This window comes from Sciurus carolinensis, chromosome 6 (assembly GCF_902686445.1).
Source record: "Sciurus carolinensis chromosome 6, mSciCar1.2, whole genome shotgun sequence".
Taxonomy (NCBI): Eukaryota; Metazoa; Chordata; class Mammalia; order Rodentia; family Sciuridae; genus Sciurus; species Sciurus carolinensis.
In genome coordinates this window covers 87234158-87254569 of record NC_062218.1, presented here as the reverse complement: position 1 = coordinate 87254569, position 20412 = coordinate 87234158, and the positions used below count along the sequence as shown (strand labels likewise).

General features: G+C 35.7%; 1 protein-coding gene across 1 annotated transcript in view; it reads left to right on the top strand.

Moving 5' to 3' along the window:
• LOC124986352 (uncharacterized) overlaps positions 1-20412 on the top strand; it is a 123021-nt gene that overhangs the window by 45023 nt on the left and 57586 nt on the right. Inside the window, exons 7-8 of the mRNA XM_047554755.1 lie at positions 5179-5289; positions 18706-18884. Of these exons, the coding sequence (XP_047410711.1) occupies positions 5179-5289; positions 18706-18884 (290 nt within the window). The remainder of the gene's footprint in view (positions 1-5178; positions 5290-18705; positions 18885-20412) is intronic.

The window sequence follows — 20412 nt, the reverse complement described above, 5'->3', positions numbered from 1 at the left end:
CAGGGATTCATGTAGCTGCTGAGTCTAGTTCTCTTTTTTAAAATGTATTCCTCAATGCTGAAGAGCACCCTCTGAAATCCATTGTCTAGTCAAATCTACTAAATGAGGGGTTGAGGGACTTTAAAATTACACATATTTTCAGCCCTTCTGAGAATCTTATTCATACCACAAAACATTGTTCTGGATGCAGTAGAGAAGCTTAATTACACACTGAAGATAAAAAGATAAAACGACGAGACCTGTAGGTGGGATGGAAATGATTATCCATAAGTATAGAGAGACTGAGCTTGCTTGGAGCTTACATAACTAATTGCCCACACCCGGCTGGCATTTGCATGAACATTTTCTATGAAAGCCTAAATGCTGTGAGATCTGTTGGCATAAACAAAAGAAACAGATGTTTCAACTTTGATACCAAGCAAACTTGAAAAGAAAACTATAAATTTAAGGAAAGGCAAACTATAGAGGACATTTTGAACAAGGCCCATCTTTTGGGAAGCTCTAGCATTTTAAATGCTACTGTTATAGTACAATTTTTAAATGAAAAGTACAAGCTCCTTTTTTAATTACAAGGTTTTCAGATTCTGCATTATATGTAAATAAGCATGAAAAGAGAGTAGCTCAGCATTCACTTCATAATAAACACAGAACTGTGCAGTCAAGTATCCTATTAGAGGGAAATGTAAATTTAGAAAATTATGGTCTTATTTCCCACCAACAAAGTAGACTGAACACTTCCATCTACTCCTAAGATCAGCCTCAAGTGGAACAAACATCTGTGTGCTATATATCACAAGGCTGCCTTGAAATATCTCCCCCAAGAAGTCCTAATGCCTAAAACTTCCACCATAATTACTAGATAAAGGAAAACTTATATGTTCCATTGCAAGATATTGGGACATAATCAGTACCCTTGATAACTAAAGTTAAAAGCAATTACATGAACTACCCAGAAGAGTTATATTCCATAAATAATTCCTCTATGAACAAGAATCATTTTCACTCTCATAACTTAATGGTACAAAAATAGAACAATTTTAAAATGAGCAGGGGATTTGAATAGACATTTCTCTGAAGGAGATGTATAAATAACCAATTAGCAAGTGAACAGTGTTCACCATCAGTAGTCATCAGGGAACCACAAATCAAAACCACAGAGATACCACTTCACACCCACTAGGAGGGCTGCAATAAAAAAAAAAAGTTAGATAATGACAAACCTTGACAAGATTGTAGAGAAATCCAAAACACATATGCAATGGTGGTGGGAGTATAAACCTGTATAGTCACTTTGGTAAACAGTCTGACAGTTCCCACTTGGGGCAATTCCACTTATGATATAAACCCATAAAAAATTGAAACAGATGTTCACAAATTTCGAAGTTGAATCCAAATTTACATAGTGGTGTATTTATCTTTTTAAATGTGAAATAACCCAAATGCCCTTCAACAGATGAGTGGATTAAAAATATACTATATTTTAACAACAAATATTGTTTGTCAGCTACAGGAATATATGACAGTTTATAGCAGATGAATCTCGAAAACTTTAGGCTAAGTGAATAGAGTCAAACAAAAAAGACCACATGTTTTATGATTCAATTTATATGAAAGGGCATAGTCACAGTAGGCAAGTCCAGAGAAGCAGAAAGCAGATTTGTGGTTGCTTCAGGCTGAACAGGGGGGATAGAGAGTAACTGTTATTGATTAGAGTTTCTTTACATAGTGACAAAAATGTGCTAACATTAGATTGTGGTGATGGTCACACCACTCCATCAATATGCTAAGAACAATTGAATTATACAGTTTACACAGATAAGTAGATTGTATGTGAATGACATTTCAGTAAAGGTACTTTTTAAAAAGGATTATTTTCATATTAGTAGACTCTTTCAGTAAAAATATTATTTAAAATCAAATTTTACTTAGGAATGACAACCTATTACTGGACCTCTACACTTATTTTAGTGGTTTATAACTTTATCTACTCAATCATTTAACCTGTTGATTAGCACAAATACTCAAATGTTTTCCTTCTACTTCCATAAAGTTCTTTATCATTTACTTTCCCATCTTTGGATATTATCACCTTTCCTCTGCTCTTACTTTTTTTGAGTTCTTGAACAGAAGAGAATTAAAAATGCTGTGGTTACTCTTTTTTTGGGGGGAGGCGGTACTAGGGATTGAACACAGGAATGCTCAATCACTGAGCCACATCCCCACCCTTTTTATTTTTTCTTTTGAGACAGAGACTCGCTAAATTGCTCATGGTCTCACTAAATTGTTGAGGTTGGTTTGAACTTGCAATCCTTCTGCCTCAGTCTCCTGGGCCACTGGGATTACAGGAGTGCCACCACACCCAGCAACTCTGGTTACTCTTATGGCACCATGACAGGGTTGTTGGTTTCTTTTTGTCCTGTAACTCTTCACTGTCTTCATTGACTTTTACTCTTGGGTCCATGCTAATAAGTATCTGTTCCTTTCTTATATTCTCTGAGCCCCCTCTTTTCTCCTTCTTCTAAAGTTAATTATTCTTCAAGATTTTGTCTTCAATGCTCTGATTTCTCTCCTTACATTTGTCCCATTGGTTAAGAATCATGAATCTCTTTCTCAGGCCCATCTTATCTTCTAGATTTGAAACGTTTTTCAATAACTCAAATGAACATTTTCAATTCTCTCTTCCAAGTTTATCTCTGTGTATCTAAAAACAATACACATATTCAACCAACACTTAAAAATTTCCTGCCATGTGTCAGAGATTATACGAAGCATGGGAAATATCAAAATAATTGAGAAATTTTACTTGTCCATGAGGTGTTTACAGTTCATTAAAATACAATGAATGCAATAAAATGTTTCAGCTCTCATGACAGATTTTTATATCTCACTTCCAGTTTCCATTTCTGCAGTCATATTTCAGATTTGCATTAATTTTTAGTAATAATTTCCACACTGATCTAATGTAATATAATCTCTAATGTAACCTCTCCCTACTCTAAAGTAATCTCTTGAAAACAGCTGCATATATATTTTCTGCTCACAGTCTTTAATGGCTCTCTAGTGTTGAAGGATCAAGTACAAATTCTGCAACTTCACCATCAAGACCCTTCATACTTGGTCATCTTTTCTGCCTTAAACTCAATGTCTACCCACAGTCTCTGCTCCAACTAATCTGAGTCACTAACTCTTTGGCGTGTATTAAAACACTGTTTCCATAACTGTTCAGAATTCTTTTACTTTCTTGCTTTTCGGATTATTTGAGATTACATTAGCTTTGAAACAAAAAGATCTTTATAACTTAAGACCAAACTCTGAAAAAAGAAAAAAAAAAGTTTGTTAGTCACATTAATTGGTCCATTGTGGATGTTCTTGATTGGAGAATAGTAAAACTATCAAATAATGTTTCATGATACCTAGGTCTCTCTTTTCTTATGAGTTGTTATCCCTAAGGGCCTTAAGGTCTTTGGCATCTGGCAGGCAGATGGGAGAAGAATATGAAGGGTTGGTTCTTGGGATGTTGTTATGGGCCAGGTCTAGAAGTGGCACACTTCCCTTTGGTTCACAGTCCAGTGACTAGAATTCATATATCTTGCATGCCCAACTCTGCCCTCCCTATGACTCCTCTCCAAAGAGAACCTATTTATTAATCAGTCAGATCAAATTCTAATTCCTCTGAAAAGCATTTTGTAACTACTCCAAATTGGAGTGAAAATGTCCTTTTCCAAAGTTTCACATTATTGCCTTATATATATATATATATATATATATATTTGTCACTCACTGTATTACACATATATATTTTTTATTAAGCATGTCTTTTCTTTTGCAAATAGAATTTTAAATTCCTTGCAGGTAGGAATTATGACATAAAATCTCGACATCATTCAATCATTCATTCAATATGCTTTGGTTGGAAGACTATAATATATATGACTTAATATTTGTACCATGGGGCTTACGAAAAAATGGAAAATTGTCTCTGGACCTATGTTGTCATTTTGGAATTTAATTTAGAAAGCATTGCCATGAGTAAGTGCTTTGAGTTCTTTTAGACTAAGGAGGAATGTATTCAAATGGTCACGCATACCATGAGACTTTAATTAGGTTCAAGCATGATATTAGGTAAATGAACAAAATATCAAATACTATGCTTTACCTACCCTCCTGTATTGGTGAGTCATTGTTTGTCAAGCAGAGAAGGCCTTCCCTACTATTATGAACAGATTTAAACAGACTGTAGCCATTACTAGAAATAGTCTGTTACCTCACCAATAGACCCATGCTTTAAGATTAAAATCTTTGAGATGTAAAACATTCTACATAATAAAATCCCTATATTGCTGCATAATACTCTGCATGTCCATGAACAGCATGCATGCACCAGGAACTGAGATCTAAGAAAGAGGAAATGAGCATAAAATGAAGCACAAAGGAAAAAAAGAGATGTAAGAATTTTGGTCAAATATGTGGAAAACTTTATTAAAAATTAATTAACCTTGAAATGCCTTATTACATCTTTTTTATCCCTAGAAAATGTTAGATATGCTCAGTAAGTGCAGATGCTAGAATCCAAGGGATAAAATAAATAACGTCTGGCAAGGTCCTCCCCATCTTTCTTAGCCCGAGTCCTAAGGCTTGGACTATTTTTGTTTTCCTTTCTGTAATTGTTCAGGGAGGAGCCTACACGATGAAAGTAAAAGCAGCTCTATTTCTTTTTTCTCTGACCACTCCAAGATCTGTTTTTGCACAACTTTGTAAGTATTTCAATTACTTGTTCCCTCAACAATCCTGCAGAGAAGCTCTGCCCTGCCCCCATCCTCCTTTTATAGATGAAGATATTGAGGTTAAGTGATTTTCTCAGGGTTACAAAGAGACCTAGCAGCAATGAGGGAATGAGAACTAGCAGTTCAACCTTCTAGTGGATGAATAGATTGCGTTTCTGAGCAGCTTTGCTATTATATTGCAAAGAGGCCACTCAGACAACCAGCTGAATGTGGGAGTCCAGGAAATGAAAGGGAGGCGGCAAGGAGAGCATTTTCCTTCTTATTAATGACATAGGGAATTGTCTAAAGTTGGAAATAAAGGCCCTTTAGAGAAAGTCTTTTTAAAAGAGTACAAACAACAGGACCCTCAAGCAGGGACCCTCCCTCAATGAGACCATTGTCTGTCTGCTTACAGACAGTGCTGCTGAGGAAGCTGGACTCCTGATTGGAGATGTGGTGCTGTCTGTCAATGGTACCGAGGTCACCAGTGTGGAGCACGCAGAAGCTGTGCACCTCGCAAGGAAAGGTAGGTGCGCCAGTTAGAGTCCAGAGTTAATATGAAGGAGCTAGAGAGCTGCAGTACACAGTTCAAACATGAGGAGCGGGTGACTGCACCAAGAAGACATATGCACTTCTCTCCCAAGATGCCTCTTTAATACTTTGTCATCATTTCATAGGAATTTTCTATCTCATGTACTTTTTGTATTGATGGTCAGTCACAAAATGAAAATGGCAGGAAGAGGAACACTCTTTATTACCAATATATTTCTTAAAACTCCTTGCACACACACAAAAACGAGATTCTCATTATGAGGATTCATTTACTATTTTCTTTCTTCTTACTTGCATCACTTGTTCCCTCCCTTCCTTCCTCTTTTCTTCTCTTCTTTCCATTAGTTTGTAGAGTTAGGAGCCTCTAGCTTTTAATGTAAAAAAGAAAAAAAAAAAAAAAGAAATCAATCAATCAATCAATCTCTAGTCTAAAGCTTCTACAGATTCTGCGAGGGCCACCTGAGGCTTTCCTTTAAAACATTCTAACATAGATGGAATCACCACAAGAACAGTAATAATGCATGCTCCATATCCTTGCATCCCCTCACATTGAACTTTGTGGAAAGATTAACACTGTCATCTCTCTGCAAACAACTTACTTTTTTTGGACCATGTTACAAATCATTATCTCCCTGCAGACCTCAAAGTACACAGCTGGGAAATGTTGTATTCCGTCTTGGGATTATGTGGTATGGTATCCTTTCCTGGTTCCCTAAGGGTTGAAGTATATTATCAGACAATAAGATATTTAAAATGTGTGTACTTGGGAGAGGCCACACTTCTCCAGCAGTAGGTGTCACTTGCCTTTCTCATGCTTCAGGGTTTGCAACAGTGAGACTTCTCTAGTGTGGACTAGCAAAAGAAAATCACCAACAAATGTTACATCCTGATGAGGATTCTGAATTTTTTTGAGGTGTAATTTGGCTTGGTTTTTTGCTGTTCTGTAGTACTTGTACTAGGTGTACAGGAATTCAAGAACATTGTCAGTTAAGCTTAGGTAGCAACTACATATAAGTCTTATATAAACATTTATAGTTTCTGCAGAACAGTTGAGAAATTGAAGTAATATGTTCATGATTATAATAATAAATTGATAGTATCCTATACCACGAAAGAATTTTACCCCTTGCTTCTGGACTTAGTTGTTTCTACGTTCTTTCTCAGAGACAGTTGCTTTTTATAATATTTTTAGTTAAATAAACCTTTGTTAATATTTTTTTCTCTTAATATCTCTATTTTTTCCTGAGAAGTTTAAATTCTTTATAATTCTGAGCCATTTCACCTCAATATATCAGTTAAAAGAAGGCAGAAAATATCCTTATAACTTGAATGGAGAGGTTTCTAGGTTCTGACAAGGTGATCAACTAATGTCAATAGTGGGATAAAGGCCAAATTCACCACCCTAGCTTGTGCTGCTCCTGGGAGGTACTTAGAAGGGTTTATCTGCTCTTATTACCTGGAGTAAACCTCTCCTCATTTGCCATGTTTACCCCTGCTTCTCCCCATTGAAGACTGTGAACCTGTCTTTGCCAATCCTCATACCCAACATTCTAGATCTGAGATGCTCAATTGAGGACAGAAAGAGACTGGGGGTAGGGCAGGGGAGATCATTTTGCACCAGTATTTATGTGAGAGGGGTGGAAATTACAACTAATAGTAAAAGAGGGCCACGTGTCTCCTATAAGAAATGGGCTAAGCAACTGCTTATTATTGTCTTTCTCCTCCATGTGGCCCTGGGTGACAAATTCTCCATCCCAATACCACTGAAAGCCATAAAAATGGCAGCACCTATTGTGGGCAGTCAGTGAGATGAGTCCAGCTGGATTAGGGAGTTGATCATTACTTACTGAGGCATAATCTGCACATTCCTAGGATTAATTGATTATAGCAAAGCTTTTAGTTGAGAAACAATAGTCTATGGCAGAAGAACAAAGAGATTTCCTGAAGTTCAGAATCATCTGGTAATAAAGTAAGTGACACAAATACAGTAACTGGGACAAGACAGCAACCGGAGAGGCTTATAGCCCTGAGGAATACCCTGTTACCACCACCTCTCCAAGAGGGACACCAATTATGGCCTGGACTTTAAACCTTCTCCCTGTACATATTTTCTGTAACTTTTTAATGATCTCATAAAAATGGAAGTTGTCTATTAAAAATAATAGGACATCTGAGAAACACAATTCCACTAAAAGAATAACATACATAGCAAGCAAAGCAAAATAAAGGAATACATTTGAGAGAACAAGCATTTAAAAATAAGATCAATAAATATCATAAAAGTGATATTCATAGGATATTACATATGAAACAGAAAAGCAGATATAAAGAAAAAACAATTGTCAGTACTAGATATAAAGAAGATAATTGTTGAATCAAAGGTGTAGTAGGTGAATTGAGTAATGAGAAATACAGTATAAAGATTTTTAAATGATCCAAACTATTTAGTGTAAACACTCTCACAGAAAGTATCAGAAGAGTTTAAAAAATTAAAAAAAGGAAATACATAAGAACAATTAAGAAATACAGATGATAAAATTATAGAAAACAACATGATAATATTTGAATCAAGAATTCTTGAAGGAAAAACACAAATACATGAAAGGAAGAATGTTTTTAAGAAAAATAAAAGACTTCTCCAGAATTAATGAAAGGAGGGAATTTAGAAAATACTCACCAATTATCCAATAGATAAGGGTAAAACCCTCACAACTGGCATATTGAGGTGAAATTTAAGAATATCAAAGAAAAAGAAAATTTTTAACTTTAAGGACAGAAAAAAAAAAACTCATACTATCACTAAAGGAATTGAAATTTGGTTGACATTGAACTTTTTAACACCACCACCAGATGCTAGGATATGATGGAGTAATGTTTTCATAATGTTACAGGAAATTAGCAGTATGACTTAAGTTTAATAGTCAACTAAACTATTACTTAAATGTAAGTGCACAATAAACACATATGTTGGCATTTATAGTTTTAGAAAAAATTGTTTAAAATATTCCCAGATGAAACTCTGTGGCAAGAAGAAATATAAATCCAGAATGGTTTTATGTAAATCATGGGAAATAGAAGTGAAGAAATGACTTATTAAAGTATCCCACTGTCCATATCAGCCTTCCCAAGGACAAATAATTTTATTTGACTCAGAATTTGCTAATCTCAAAAAGTGGTTAAAATATCCAAATAGAAAGCATCAATAATGGATGAGGTAAGCAGGATGACAGAGTAAGAAGTGCCAGACTGTCCTTTGTCACACAAACATACCAATTTAGCAATGATTCACAGAAAAATTGAGAAATCCAGATACTAACTAAAAGTTGCCTTATCCCAGGAAAACAATAAACCATGCTCACTGAAGTTAGAAGGGAGATTTGTTACATTCTCTCACCTGAATTCTTACATGCACTACTGTACCATATCATCAGGAAAAGAACCCCAATTGCCACCTTCTCTAAAAGGAGGGATGGGATTGGTGTGCACATCAACCACTCTGACATTCCCAATGGAGTTCTAGAGGACTGGCTTTCCAGTCTTGGAGATCTGAGGAAAGACATGGAAGCTTCAGCTGGTAAACACCATAAATTTTCCCTTGCTTAGCATAGAACAAGGAGACAAAATTCCAGCTAATCCTAGGGAGAGAAAAAGTTGATCTTTGTTTGCAGCCCCCAACATCTCAATGGCTGCCCAAAGAACTGGCAAATGTTTAGCCAGTCTTGGAATGTCAAACAGGTCTGATGCATCCAGATCATAAAGGAAGAAGTTAAATTGTTCTTGTTTGTGGGCAACATGAGTTCATGTATAGATAACCTAAAGTTGCCAAAATAGAACAAAGAATTGAATTCTGCAAAGTTGAAGATGAAAATAAATCAACATTCAAAAAATTAGGTGTTTTTCTATATACTTACAACAAAGTATCTAAAAAGGAAATTAGGAAAACAATATCATTTGTAATAGTACTGAAAAAATCAAATACTTAGGAATGGATTTACCTAAGGAAGTGAAAGACTTATACACCAAAAACTACAAAACACTGACGAAAGAAATTAAGAAGGGCTGGGATTGTGGCTCAGTGGTGAAGCGCTTGCTTAGTATGTGTGAGGCACTGGGTTTGATCCTCAGCATGGCATATAAGTCAATGAATAAAATAAAGATCCATCAACAACAAAAAAAAATTTTTAAAAAGAAATTAAGGGGGCTGGGGAGATAGCTCAGACGGTAGAGTGCTTGCTTTGTAAGCACAAGGCCCTGGGTTCGATCCCCAGCACCCCAAAAAAAAAAAAAAAAAAAAAAGAAATTAAGAAGATGCAAACAATGCAAAAATACCCTGGAATTCATGGATTGGAAAACTCAATGGTGTTAAAATATCTATATTACCCAAAGTAATCTACAGAGTCAGTGAAAATGATTATCAAAATCCTAGTAGCATTTTTTTACAGAAGTAGAAAAACCAATACTAAAATTCATACGGAAACACAAAACACTGCAGGTACACAAATCAATCTTGATAAAAAAAAAAGTAAAGGTGGAGACCTCACAGTCTTTTATTTCAAAATATATTCCAAAATTACACTAATTGAAACAGTTTGGTACTGACAATACAGACAAATAGTTCAATAGAACAGAATAGACAGCCCAGAAATACAGCCATGCATATACGGTCATCTGATCTTCGATGGCATTACCAAGAATGCACAATGGGGGGGAAATAGTGTCTTCAATAGATGGTGTTGAAAACACTGAATTTCCACATGCAAACGAATGTAATTGGATCCTTATTTTACACAGTACACCAAAATCAATTCAAAATGAATTAAAAATTTAAGAACTAAAACTTCTAGAAGAAAACAAATTGAATTTTTTTTTCAGGATACTGATTTTAACAGTGACTTTTTTGGATATAAAAATAAAAATACAGGTAATAAAATCAAAGATAAACGAACAGGATCCATCAAACTAAAAACCTTCTCATTAGAGTTAATTGCCGAAGTGTATGAGGAACTCCTAAAGCTCAAGAGCAAAAATACCATAATAATCCAATTAAAAAATAACCCAAGGATTTGAATAGACACTTCTCCAAAGAAGACATACAAAGAGCCATCAAGTATACAAAAATATGCTCAGTGTCACCAACTGTTATGGAAATGCAAATCAAAACCACACTGACAGAGATATCACCTCATATCTGTCAGGGTGGCTATTATAAAAAAAAAAAACAGTAAACAATAAGTGTTGGCAAAGATGTGGAAAAACTGAAACCCTTGCATATTGTTAACAGTAGTATAGAATATGCAGCTGTTATGGAAAATAGTATGAAGGGACTTCAAAAAACTAAAGAGAACTACCATATGATCTAGAACTCTCAGTGGTGGGTATGTCTTCAAAAGGTTTGAAATGGGGATCCCAGAAATCTGCACTCCCAAGTTCATTGAAGCACTATTCATAATAGGTAAGATGTGGAAACAACCTAAGTGTCCATTGGTAGATGAATTAAAGAAAATGCAGTATGTACATAATTGAATTCCATTCAGCCTTTAAAAAGAAGGGAATTCTGAAGGTATGTCAACATGGATAAACCTTGAGGATATTATGCAAAGTGAAATAACCCAGTCATAGGAAAAACCCCGAGTGATTACACTTATGTAAGGTATTTCAAATAGTCAAAATCATAGAAGCAAAGAATAAAATGGAGAGCGGTAAGAATGAAGGAAAGAAGGACTGTATAAAGGGAAAAGGGTGGGAGGGGTGGGGGGGAAGGGAAAAAAAAGAAACATCATTACCCTATGTAAACGTAAAAAAATAAAAAAATAAAAAAAAGGACATTTAAGAACATTCTAGTTTTAATTTATTTTATTTTATTTGTTCTCATTAGTTATACATGACAGTAGACTATATTTTAAAAAAAAAAAAAAAAGAATAAAATGGTGATTGCCAGGAGCTAGATGAAGGTTAAAAAAAGGGGAGGAGTTGCTAATCAATGAGTATAAAATTTAAGTTTTGAAACTGAATAAGCTCTAGAAATCTCCAGAACATTTACCTATCGTCAACAGTGTGTTATACACTTAAAGATTTGTTAACAGGGTAGATATCATGCTACATAATACATAAAATTTTATTAATATTTCTTATTATCAGTAAGGAGAAACAATATTTTAAATCTGCAAAAAGTGTTAGTAAATTTGAACTTGGTTTGCAGATTTAGAGAGAATAAATTCTATGTCCTATAGAGCATACATACTCTTTTCTGAGTACATTAGAATGTTAACAGAAATTGATAACAGGCTATGAATGAAGCTTCAATAAATTCTAGACACTCAACATCATATAACTTATATTCTCCATCCATAATGTAATTAAGTTAAATTTAATTAATTTTAATAAAACTTCATTTAGAAGTTCTATGGATAAAAATATTTTTAAATGTTGCTGGATAATTATTACACTATTTAGAACTGAGTAACAATAAAAATGCTGCATTTCAAATTTGAAGAACACAACTAAATAGTATTCAGATGAAATGTATAGTTTAAACATATGCATCAAAAGCAAGAACAATTTAAATCAAATGAGTAAATCTTTAACTCAAGCAACAGAGAAACCCCAAGAAACCAAAAGCACATAAAGAATCAAGTTCAGAGTAGAAATAGTAAAATAGAGAATTTAAAGAAAAATAAAGAATAGTAATAAAATTAAGAATGGGTTCTATCAAGATTTGTAACAGACAATTCTTGGTAACAATAATAAATAATAACAATAAAAGAATTATAAATAAACAAAATATAAAACAAAAAAGAGAAAATAAAAAATATACAAGATTTTAGAAATAATAAAATAAATTATATTTTGTGTAAATGAATTTGAAACTTAGATAAATAGGAACATTTGCTACAAGCAATTAGAGTGCCTAAATTAGTACAAGAAAAAATAGAAAATTTGTACAGACTATAATATATTATTAAATGAAGATTCCACCTCACATCTCTCCCGTTTTCAACCCTTCCCTAAAGCTCATGAGACATTTTTTTTAAGTTCCCATTCATCCGACTTTCTAAGAATACACAATCCCTATTTTATACAGTTTTCCAGAAAATCATGAATGCTTCTTGGTTCATTCTATAAGTCTATTGTAACCTTGATTCCAGAACCAGATTTGTATGAATAACAAAATAACAATAATATATTTCATTTATGAGTTTATAGATGCCTACATCCTAATAAAAATAGTGGACACCTCGCTGGGTCACCTTGCCTGTAATCCCAGTGACTCCAGAGTCTGAGGCAGGAGGATTTCAAGTTCAAAACCAGCCTCAGCGAAAACGAAGTGCTAAGCAACTCAGTGAGATCCTGTCTCTAAATAGAGTACAAAATAGGGCCAGAGATGTGACTCAATCCCTGGTACCACCCCCGAAAAAAAATAGTGGACACCTGATTCAAATCATTTTTTAAAAAGACACATATCATAATCAAGAAGAGTTTATCCCTTTATATATGGTTTATCATAAGAAAATATTTAATGTAATTCATCACATTCATAATCTAAAGACAAAAATCACAGAAACTCTCAGTAGACAAAAGGAAAATGTTAATGAAACTTAATAAAGTTCAATTTGTGCATATAACTGTTAAATTCAATAAACAGTAGAAATAGCGGTTTCCTTTCATAACTTGAGAAAGGCTATCTACCTGTATTAACTTTTTGTTACTATGACAAAATACCTAAACAAAATCAACTTATAAGGAGGAAAAGTTTATTTTACTTCATAGTTTTCAAAGGTTTCAATTCATGATTGCTTGGTCCTTTTGCTTTGGGCCTGTGGTAGCACAGTCCATCATGGCAGGAGTGCCTGACAGAGGAGGTTTTTCACTTTATGACAACCAGAAAGAAAGAGAGGCAAAAAATGGGGACAGAGTCTCAATATCATTTCAAGGTCACAACCACAATGACTTAATTTCTTTCCACTAGGCCCACCTCCTGAAGGTTCCACCACCTTCCAACCACAGGTCAACTACCAAACCTTAGCATATGGGCCTTTGGGGGATTTTAAAGATCCAAAACATAACACTACCAAAATCCTAATCTTGCTCACACACAAGAACAAAACATTTAACAGAGAAACTCTGGACACATTTCTTTCAATATTGAAAAAAACAATGCTGAGAATAACAACCAGGTCAAAGGGCCTGACTGATCCAATAACACATGCAACAGAAATAAATGGATATGTACTGGGAGGGAAGAGAAAAAAGCCATTATTTTTTGCAGATTATATGATTATAACTGAATCAGCAATCCAACATCTAGAACTAAATAGACAAAGACTGACCAAACCAAGATCACATTATAAAACTCAGTAATATTTGCTTACATTAGAAATAAATATAAGGAAAATGATATATGATTAACAATAGCAACCAAATTACAGTGTAGTTAAGAATTAATCTAACAAAGAATGCACAAGAACTTTAAAAAAAAATTATGACTTCTTCAAGGTATATAAAATTAAATTTAAACACCTGGAAATGGGGTGAAAAAATTTGCAAAGATCTTAATTCACCTAAAGTTAATGTAAAAATTTAATAATACTCCAATAAATTTTAATGAACTCTGTGTAGATTGTCACACTTATCCTCAAACATGTAGAAGACTAAATATCAGCAAATGAGCTATGTCATTTGTGAATAAGACAAGCCAAAGCAAAGGACTTTCCATACCAGATATTAAGATATATTACAAATCCATAATAATTAATAAAAGGTGGAGTTCTTTCATAGAAAAGATAAAGACTAGTGGGAAAAAAAAGGACTAGAAATTTCAGAAACATACGCAAATATTAATTAAAATTTTATGTATGAAAAAGGTAACCCCAGGAAATTTTTAGAATCTCACTTTTATAAAGAAGTTAGCTGAATTCAAGCATTATAGCTTAACCTTTATACCTTTTACAATGTGGACTTCAACTATATTAAAGACCCCAACTGTAAAGTTAAAAGCATTGTCAATAAAATAAATTGTAGAAGAATAACTTTATTAGTAATCAAAGAAATGCAAATTATCAGCAAGATGATAGTTCAGATCCACTAGATTATGAAAAAAAAAAAAAAGAGATTGAAAAATAATAGCTAGCTTTGACAAGCCTGTAAGGATAAGGAAATGAGCCTCCTCATGCACTCTTTTGGGAATGCAGGCCTTTCAGAGAGCAATCTGGCAGTTCCTAGGGCAGTACCTATAAATCTTATGTCCTAGCAGTTGCACTTCAGCGCAAACAAGCCCGAAAAACTACAAAGGAAGACATACAAGGGCATTCGTTGCAGTTCTGTGTAGTAGAAAAGAATTACAGGCAGTTTGGGTGACCATCACTAGATGAAAGGATAAGTAAGCCACAAGAGATTCACACTCTGTGTTTCTACACCTCACTTCACAGCAGCGTCCAAGATACACATTTAGCCAGCACCATGGATAGATTTGTAAAACATGGTTTTGAGCTGAAAATGAAGGAGAGAGGAGGGGAGAAACAAAGCAGAGCAGGAGAGAAAGAAATAGAACTACTTCTTAGCATAACACTGTTTCTAAAATAGACATAACAAAATTCCATAGTCAGTATCTTTTGTGAGGGACAGAATGCCTGAGGAGAAAATAAAGTAAAGTAAAACAAAACAAAATAAAATAAAGCAAAGCGAGGTCTTGCACTCAAAAAAAAAAAAAAAAAAAAAAAAAAAAAAAAAAGCCATGTGCCAGAATCTGAGGGTAACAATCAACTGATCTGAGAGTCATGAACACCCCAGTTCAACGGCAGAGGAATGCTTCCTGAGTGGGAACCCAAAAACCAACTTTAGCTCCACCTACATTCTAAAATGTATAAGCAGTAATAGTGAAAGAAAGCAGAACAAAAGAGGATTACTGAGGAGCAGCAGGTCTACAAGAAGAATATTTGGGACCACGAAATTGATTTATATTTGTGAACATCAAATCACTTTTTGCCAAATACTGAAGCCTAAATCTAACTGTGTGTCAGATTCGCTGGTAAGAAATTCGTGGTAGTGGTCTGCACGTTTGTAATTTGAGTAAATGTCCCTGATGATGATTTCACTAACAGTCCTGCATCAGAGCCCCGCCCAGCATCTTAGAGACATGCTACAGCACTATGACAACAAGTCTGCTTTCTTAGGCTCTAACACCAATGTTATCTCCCCAGACTAGTGTGACAAAGGGGATTCACTGAATATTACAAAGCCTAATTTTATAATTAGGATTACTATTCAATAGTACCAATCACACACACCTGTTCAAAATACCTTATTTTGCTGACAGGAAGATCAAAATGGATATTTAAAAGGCGCTCGGTGTCACATGGTGAATGACAACGTCTCTGTGTGAATATTTGTTTCAGTTAGGTGTCCCTTACTTTCTGGTTTTAGCTTCTATATACATGTAGGGGGCTCATTATTTGCAGACTCAAATAGAAGATTTAATCAACAATGAAAAGAGTAAAGGAACACAGTAAAACTTAATCAGTCCAGAGTCTTTCACCTTCTTCAGGGCTTCTTTGCATCACTAAAGTGCAGGCTTCACTAAAATCAAACACACAGGTACCTCTGGAGGCCAGACACTCAGCTTTGGAGCACAGAGCAAGCCCTCAGGGACAGTCCTCGTCTTGCACATTTCTCCTCTGTGCTTTGGAGGGTGGTAGAGTTTGTCTGACAGCAGAGGTGTGACTCTGACACAGTTTAAGATTGGTGGCATAATAAGAAGATGATAAGCCAAGGAGAAAGTGTGAATTAGAAAAAGAAATTATTTTTCTCCTTCCTGTAGCTGTAAATAACCTCCACAACTCTTTACTTTGAAAACTCTGGGCGAAAGTGCTAGGGAAGTAGAGCTTTCTGGGTAGCTTTTGTTTTGAAGGACATCATCGCCAAAGAGTTAAATTTGCTAAAGATTGAGTTTTCGAGCTCTTTCATCTCACAAAACTGGTCGTTCTCTTGACTCTTTCACCTCAGGTTGTAGACATTTGCCCTCCCATATCCTTTATCCCACCTACTGCCAATAAACAAACAAGATGTCCAGAGAGGAAAGGAATTCTCCTGGTTGGGGAGAGACAAAGAAAAAGAAGTAAAGGAAGGAGCTAGTTTTGTTGCTGAGAAATATTGGGGCTGAAAATGAAAGCAGACAGAGGACATTAAGTCATAGTCAAGGAAAGAAGAAATATGGAAGTTGGTGGCAAAGACTGTGCTAAGTAACAGAGCCTCTTGGAAACTGAGAGGTACCTGGGAACTTGCAACTCAAATTGTGGTCAAACATTACCTGAGAGCTCGTTACAAATTCAGAATCTTAGGCCTTATGCCAGATCCACTGAATAAGTATATGCAATTTAGCAAACCACTGATTTGCATTTATATTTGATTTCAAAAGCATTGAACTAAAGAACTGAAGACACTTCCTAATTTTAGGTTCCCAGTTAGTTAATAAATAAATGATAACAAAACCAGGAGGTTTCAAATGTTCCTACTTGACAATTTAGTCCTTTTAACACAAATACACACACACACACACACACACACACACACACACACACAATTGCAATGACTATACTAATAACTTTTTTTGAAGGTAACATCAAATGTCTAAAGCCTTAAATCAAGCTCCTCTGTGAATGTCAGGTCCAAGTCCTCTGGGCCCTGATAGAATTGGATAAACAGTATAAAAACCACCACTGCCCGACAGCTGTTTGGAACTCAGAAACTCCCGATGCATCAGACTCATATCCTAACCCTGCATGTGAAAAACTTTCTTCTACTACGATGACACTATGCTGCAGCAGGGCCATCTGTATCCCTCCCCCAGAGAGAATTTTTTTGTGGTGCACCAAGTTATGTTTATGGCCAGGCAGAAACACAAGCTTAGTCTGATCAGTATCAGAGAAACCCATATGCAGTCTGTGTAAGCAAGAGGAAAATGACCTCGAGGGGCACCCACTGCAACAGTACATAAATAAATTGGCAGATGTGTCAACTATGCATATTAGTCCAAGAGTGCAGTTCTTTGGGGACAGAAGTCCAAAGACAAAGACATTTGTGGGTTGCTGGTCAATCTGGAGCATTTCTTCTAATTTTCCTGGATGTGTTTTTGACAGGAGCTTAAGGGCAGTTCAATAAATTAAAATGTATTTACATGGCAATGAAGAATTATCTTGACACAAAGAGAGTTATTTAATTACCAAGGTGCATTGTGTGCTGCTAAAGTTAAGACTGTGTCAGCCTTTCTGGGACAAATCTTTATTTTCAGGGCCATTTGGCTCAGCCAGGAATGATCCCCTGGGTTGGAGCTTGTCATTTATAGAAGAGGAGTCTCCTCACTGACCCCCATTTCCATAGACAGCTCTAAACAGATCGGTAATCTCAATGTCAGACATTATGATGAAGTCAGCGTAGCCAAGGCCAAATGTCCCCCTTCAGGGATGTGGCCTCCCTCTCAGAGGAATTGTAAATGAAGTCATACCCCATTTGCAGTCTTCAAAGCATGTCAGGGTTGCTGTCTGTCTGAGTGACATTCAGAGTGTTGTCTTGAGACATCAAAAGATAGGTGTATGATAAAAGTCTGTGTCCACATTGGCAGCATCAAAGCACAATGACCTCATATTAACAGGGACAGGGACGAGTTCCCCAAGCTATACACCATACAGTCCTATGGGTAAGGGGATGCCACTAAGTCCAGTCACCAAAGGCTTTCCAAGAAAGAGAAGATAAGAGTCTAGAAGCTCAGGGTTAAATTCTCACCTTAAGTTCGATAGGTAGGGGGAAAAGAAAAGTGCTTTAGCCCTACTAGTCTTCTTCTACTTCCAAGTTCAAGGGTTGGTAAATGATTTTGATGAGAGACAATATTGGCAAGAGATACAGTGACTTAAATCTTCCCTTTTGCTTGCTTGGGTCAAAGAGGCTAATTATCTCAAATAAAAGTGAGACAGAAAAGCAAAAGCATCATCCTCCTCCTCAGGAAACAAAACCAAAATATGTTTAAAGATTTAGTTTGATATAATTGTAACCAGTAAAAATGAACAGACTTGAGGCCATAATCAGAACCAAGAGGGCTCTATGGTTGAATGAAAGAACTATGTCCTAGAAGTTGGGTCCCACAGCTGGGTCCCACATCTGACTCAACCCCTTGTAAGTTGTGAGCTCTCTGGGAAGTCTCTTTACTTCTCCAATTTTTATTTTTCTAAAAAACATGAGGGTTTAAATTACCAAGGAACCCATTTCATTTCTAAGTTAAGATTCTATTTAATTTCATTTTTAAAAGCTATAACCATTTCCTCATCTACTCCTGAATAGTAATGTCCTTCCACTTGATTTTAAGCTTGTTAACCACTGAATGATCCCATATTTATGCCTTTAGGTTCAGACATCTTGACTCTGGTGGTGGGATCTGACATCAGCCACTGTCCTAATACCCCTCGGCCCACCTGCCGTGGCTATCTACATAAGAGGACTCACTCTGGCTTCGTGAAGGGTTGGAGGAAGAGGTGGTTTGTGCTGAAACATGATGGCTGCCTCCACTATTACAAACATAAAAAGGTAACTGAGGGTAGGGGTAAGGACTGGCACCGGGACAAGAACAAGAAACCATAGGAAAAGCAGTCCCATGGACTATTTCGTGTTCTAAGTATTCTCTTGTATGGTACCATGTTGCAGGATTCTGGAAACAGTGTTCTCTTCTGTGACTTCTTGGGAACTTTTCTTTCTTCAAAAGCTCAGGGAATTGTAATTTATTTTCTCTGCTGCTGCATAAATCAAGGCTGGCATAAGTTTCTATCTTGTCTGCTCCTATTTTCAGATTCTCTCTGAAAACTTTCTTATCAAAGCCAAGAAAATAAGAACCAAACTGAATACCTAGAGAAATCAAGGTGGGCCTAAGGCAAAGCACAGGTGGCCAGGACTCAAAGCCCAGGCACCATTCCCTGTGTGATAAGACTTGGATGTCATTAAGCCTTCTGAGGCAGAGCACCAGGGAAGTGGCCTGGAATACCTTGTTTCATTTTCCAGATCTCCTAAGTGATTTCTACCTATAGGTGAAGATTGAAATCATCTAGGGAATATTTTCAAAATATGCAGACTTTTTTCTTTTCCCAGATGTTTCTCATTTGGCAGGTCTGAGTTGGGACCTAGGCCTGTATGTATGGGGAAAGCTTTTCAAGTGGCAGTTCACATTTTATCAATAAGTGTTTTCTCAGCCCCATGAAATCCAGTGTCTAATATTTTTTAATCAGATGCAAACATGGTAAAAACAGAGGTTTCACTTGGACATCTCAATTTCCAGCTTCTCTTGAAATAGTCTGGGTGTTGGCAAGAGCTAGATGGACTCCTTTCCCTAGGGAGTACATACATTTCCCCGTCTGTCAAAGGACCATTGTGTCTTGCCACTTTACAACCTATTATAGGCTTCACTTTGACCACATGTGTGACCCACCTGTAATTGGAGTTCAAAGCAGAAGTTTTGATCTTTTACCTCATTCATTACACAATCGTATTTTTTCTTCCTTTAATTTACATTACCCTAGTTTCTTAACTTTAAGTTGTGCATATATATACATACATATATATATATGCACACTTATATGTATATATGTATATACAATGTAAACCACATATTTGTGACACAGAACTTGAGATGCTGTGCTTTCATGGAAATGTGATCCCTATAAGCTCCTTTGAAAAACTTTGTCTCCCTCCAGTGCAGGAAAATAGAATTCTCTCTACTTAGGATGAAAAATGGTACTCTGTCCTTGATTTCTGTTGTCTGAGTATTAAAGTGGAACAGAGCAGAAGTTTCCAGTCTGGATGTTGTTTCAGAAGCCCCAGAGTTTTCTGAAGTACATAGGGAAACTACCCTCTTACTTGTTGAATCTTCAAGAGTAGGGTCCTTGAAACTGTGCATTCTTTTTTAAGCTTTCAAACTAATTTTGATTTGTAGCCAAGGTGAGTATCACAACAAAGTTTATTCCCATCCAGTCAAAAGACAAAAATAAAAACAGCTCATCTGAGCTTGCCAATTGTACTTTCTGAAGATTGGAATCCTGAGATTGTATACTTCCTGCCTTTGATC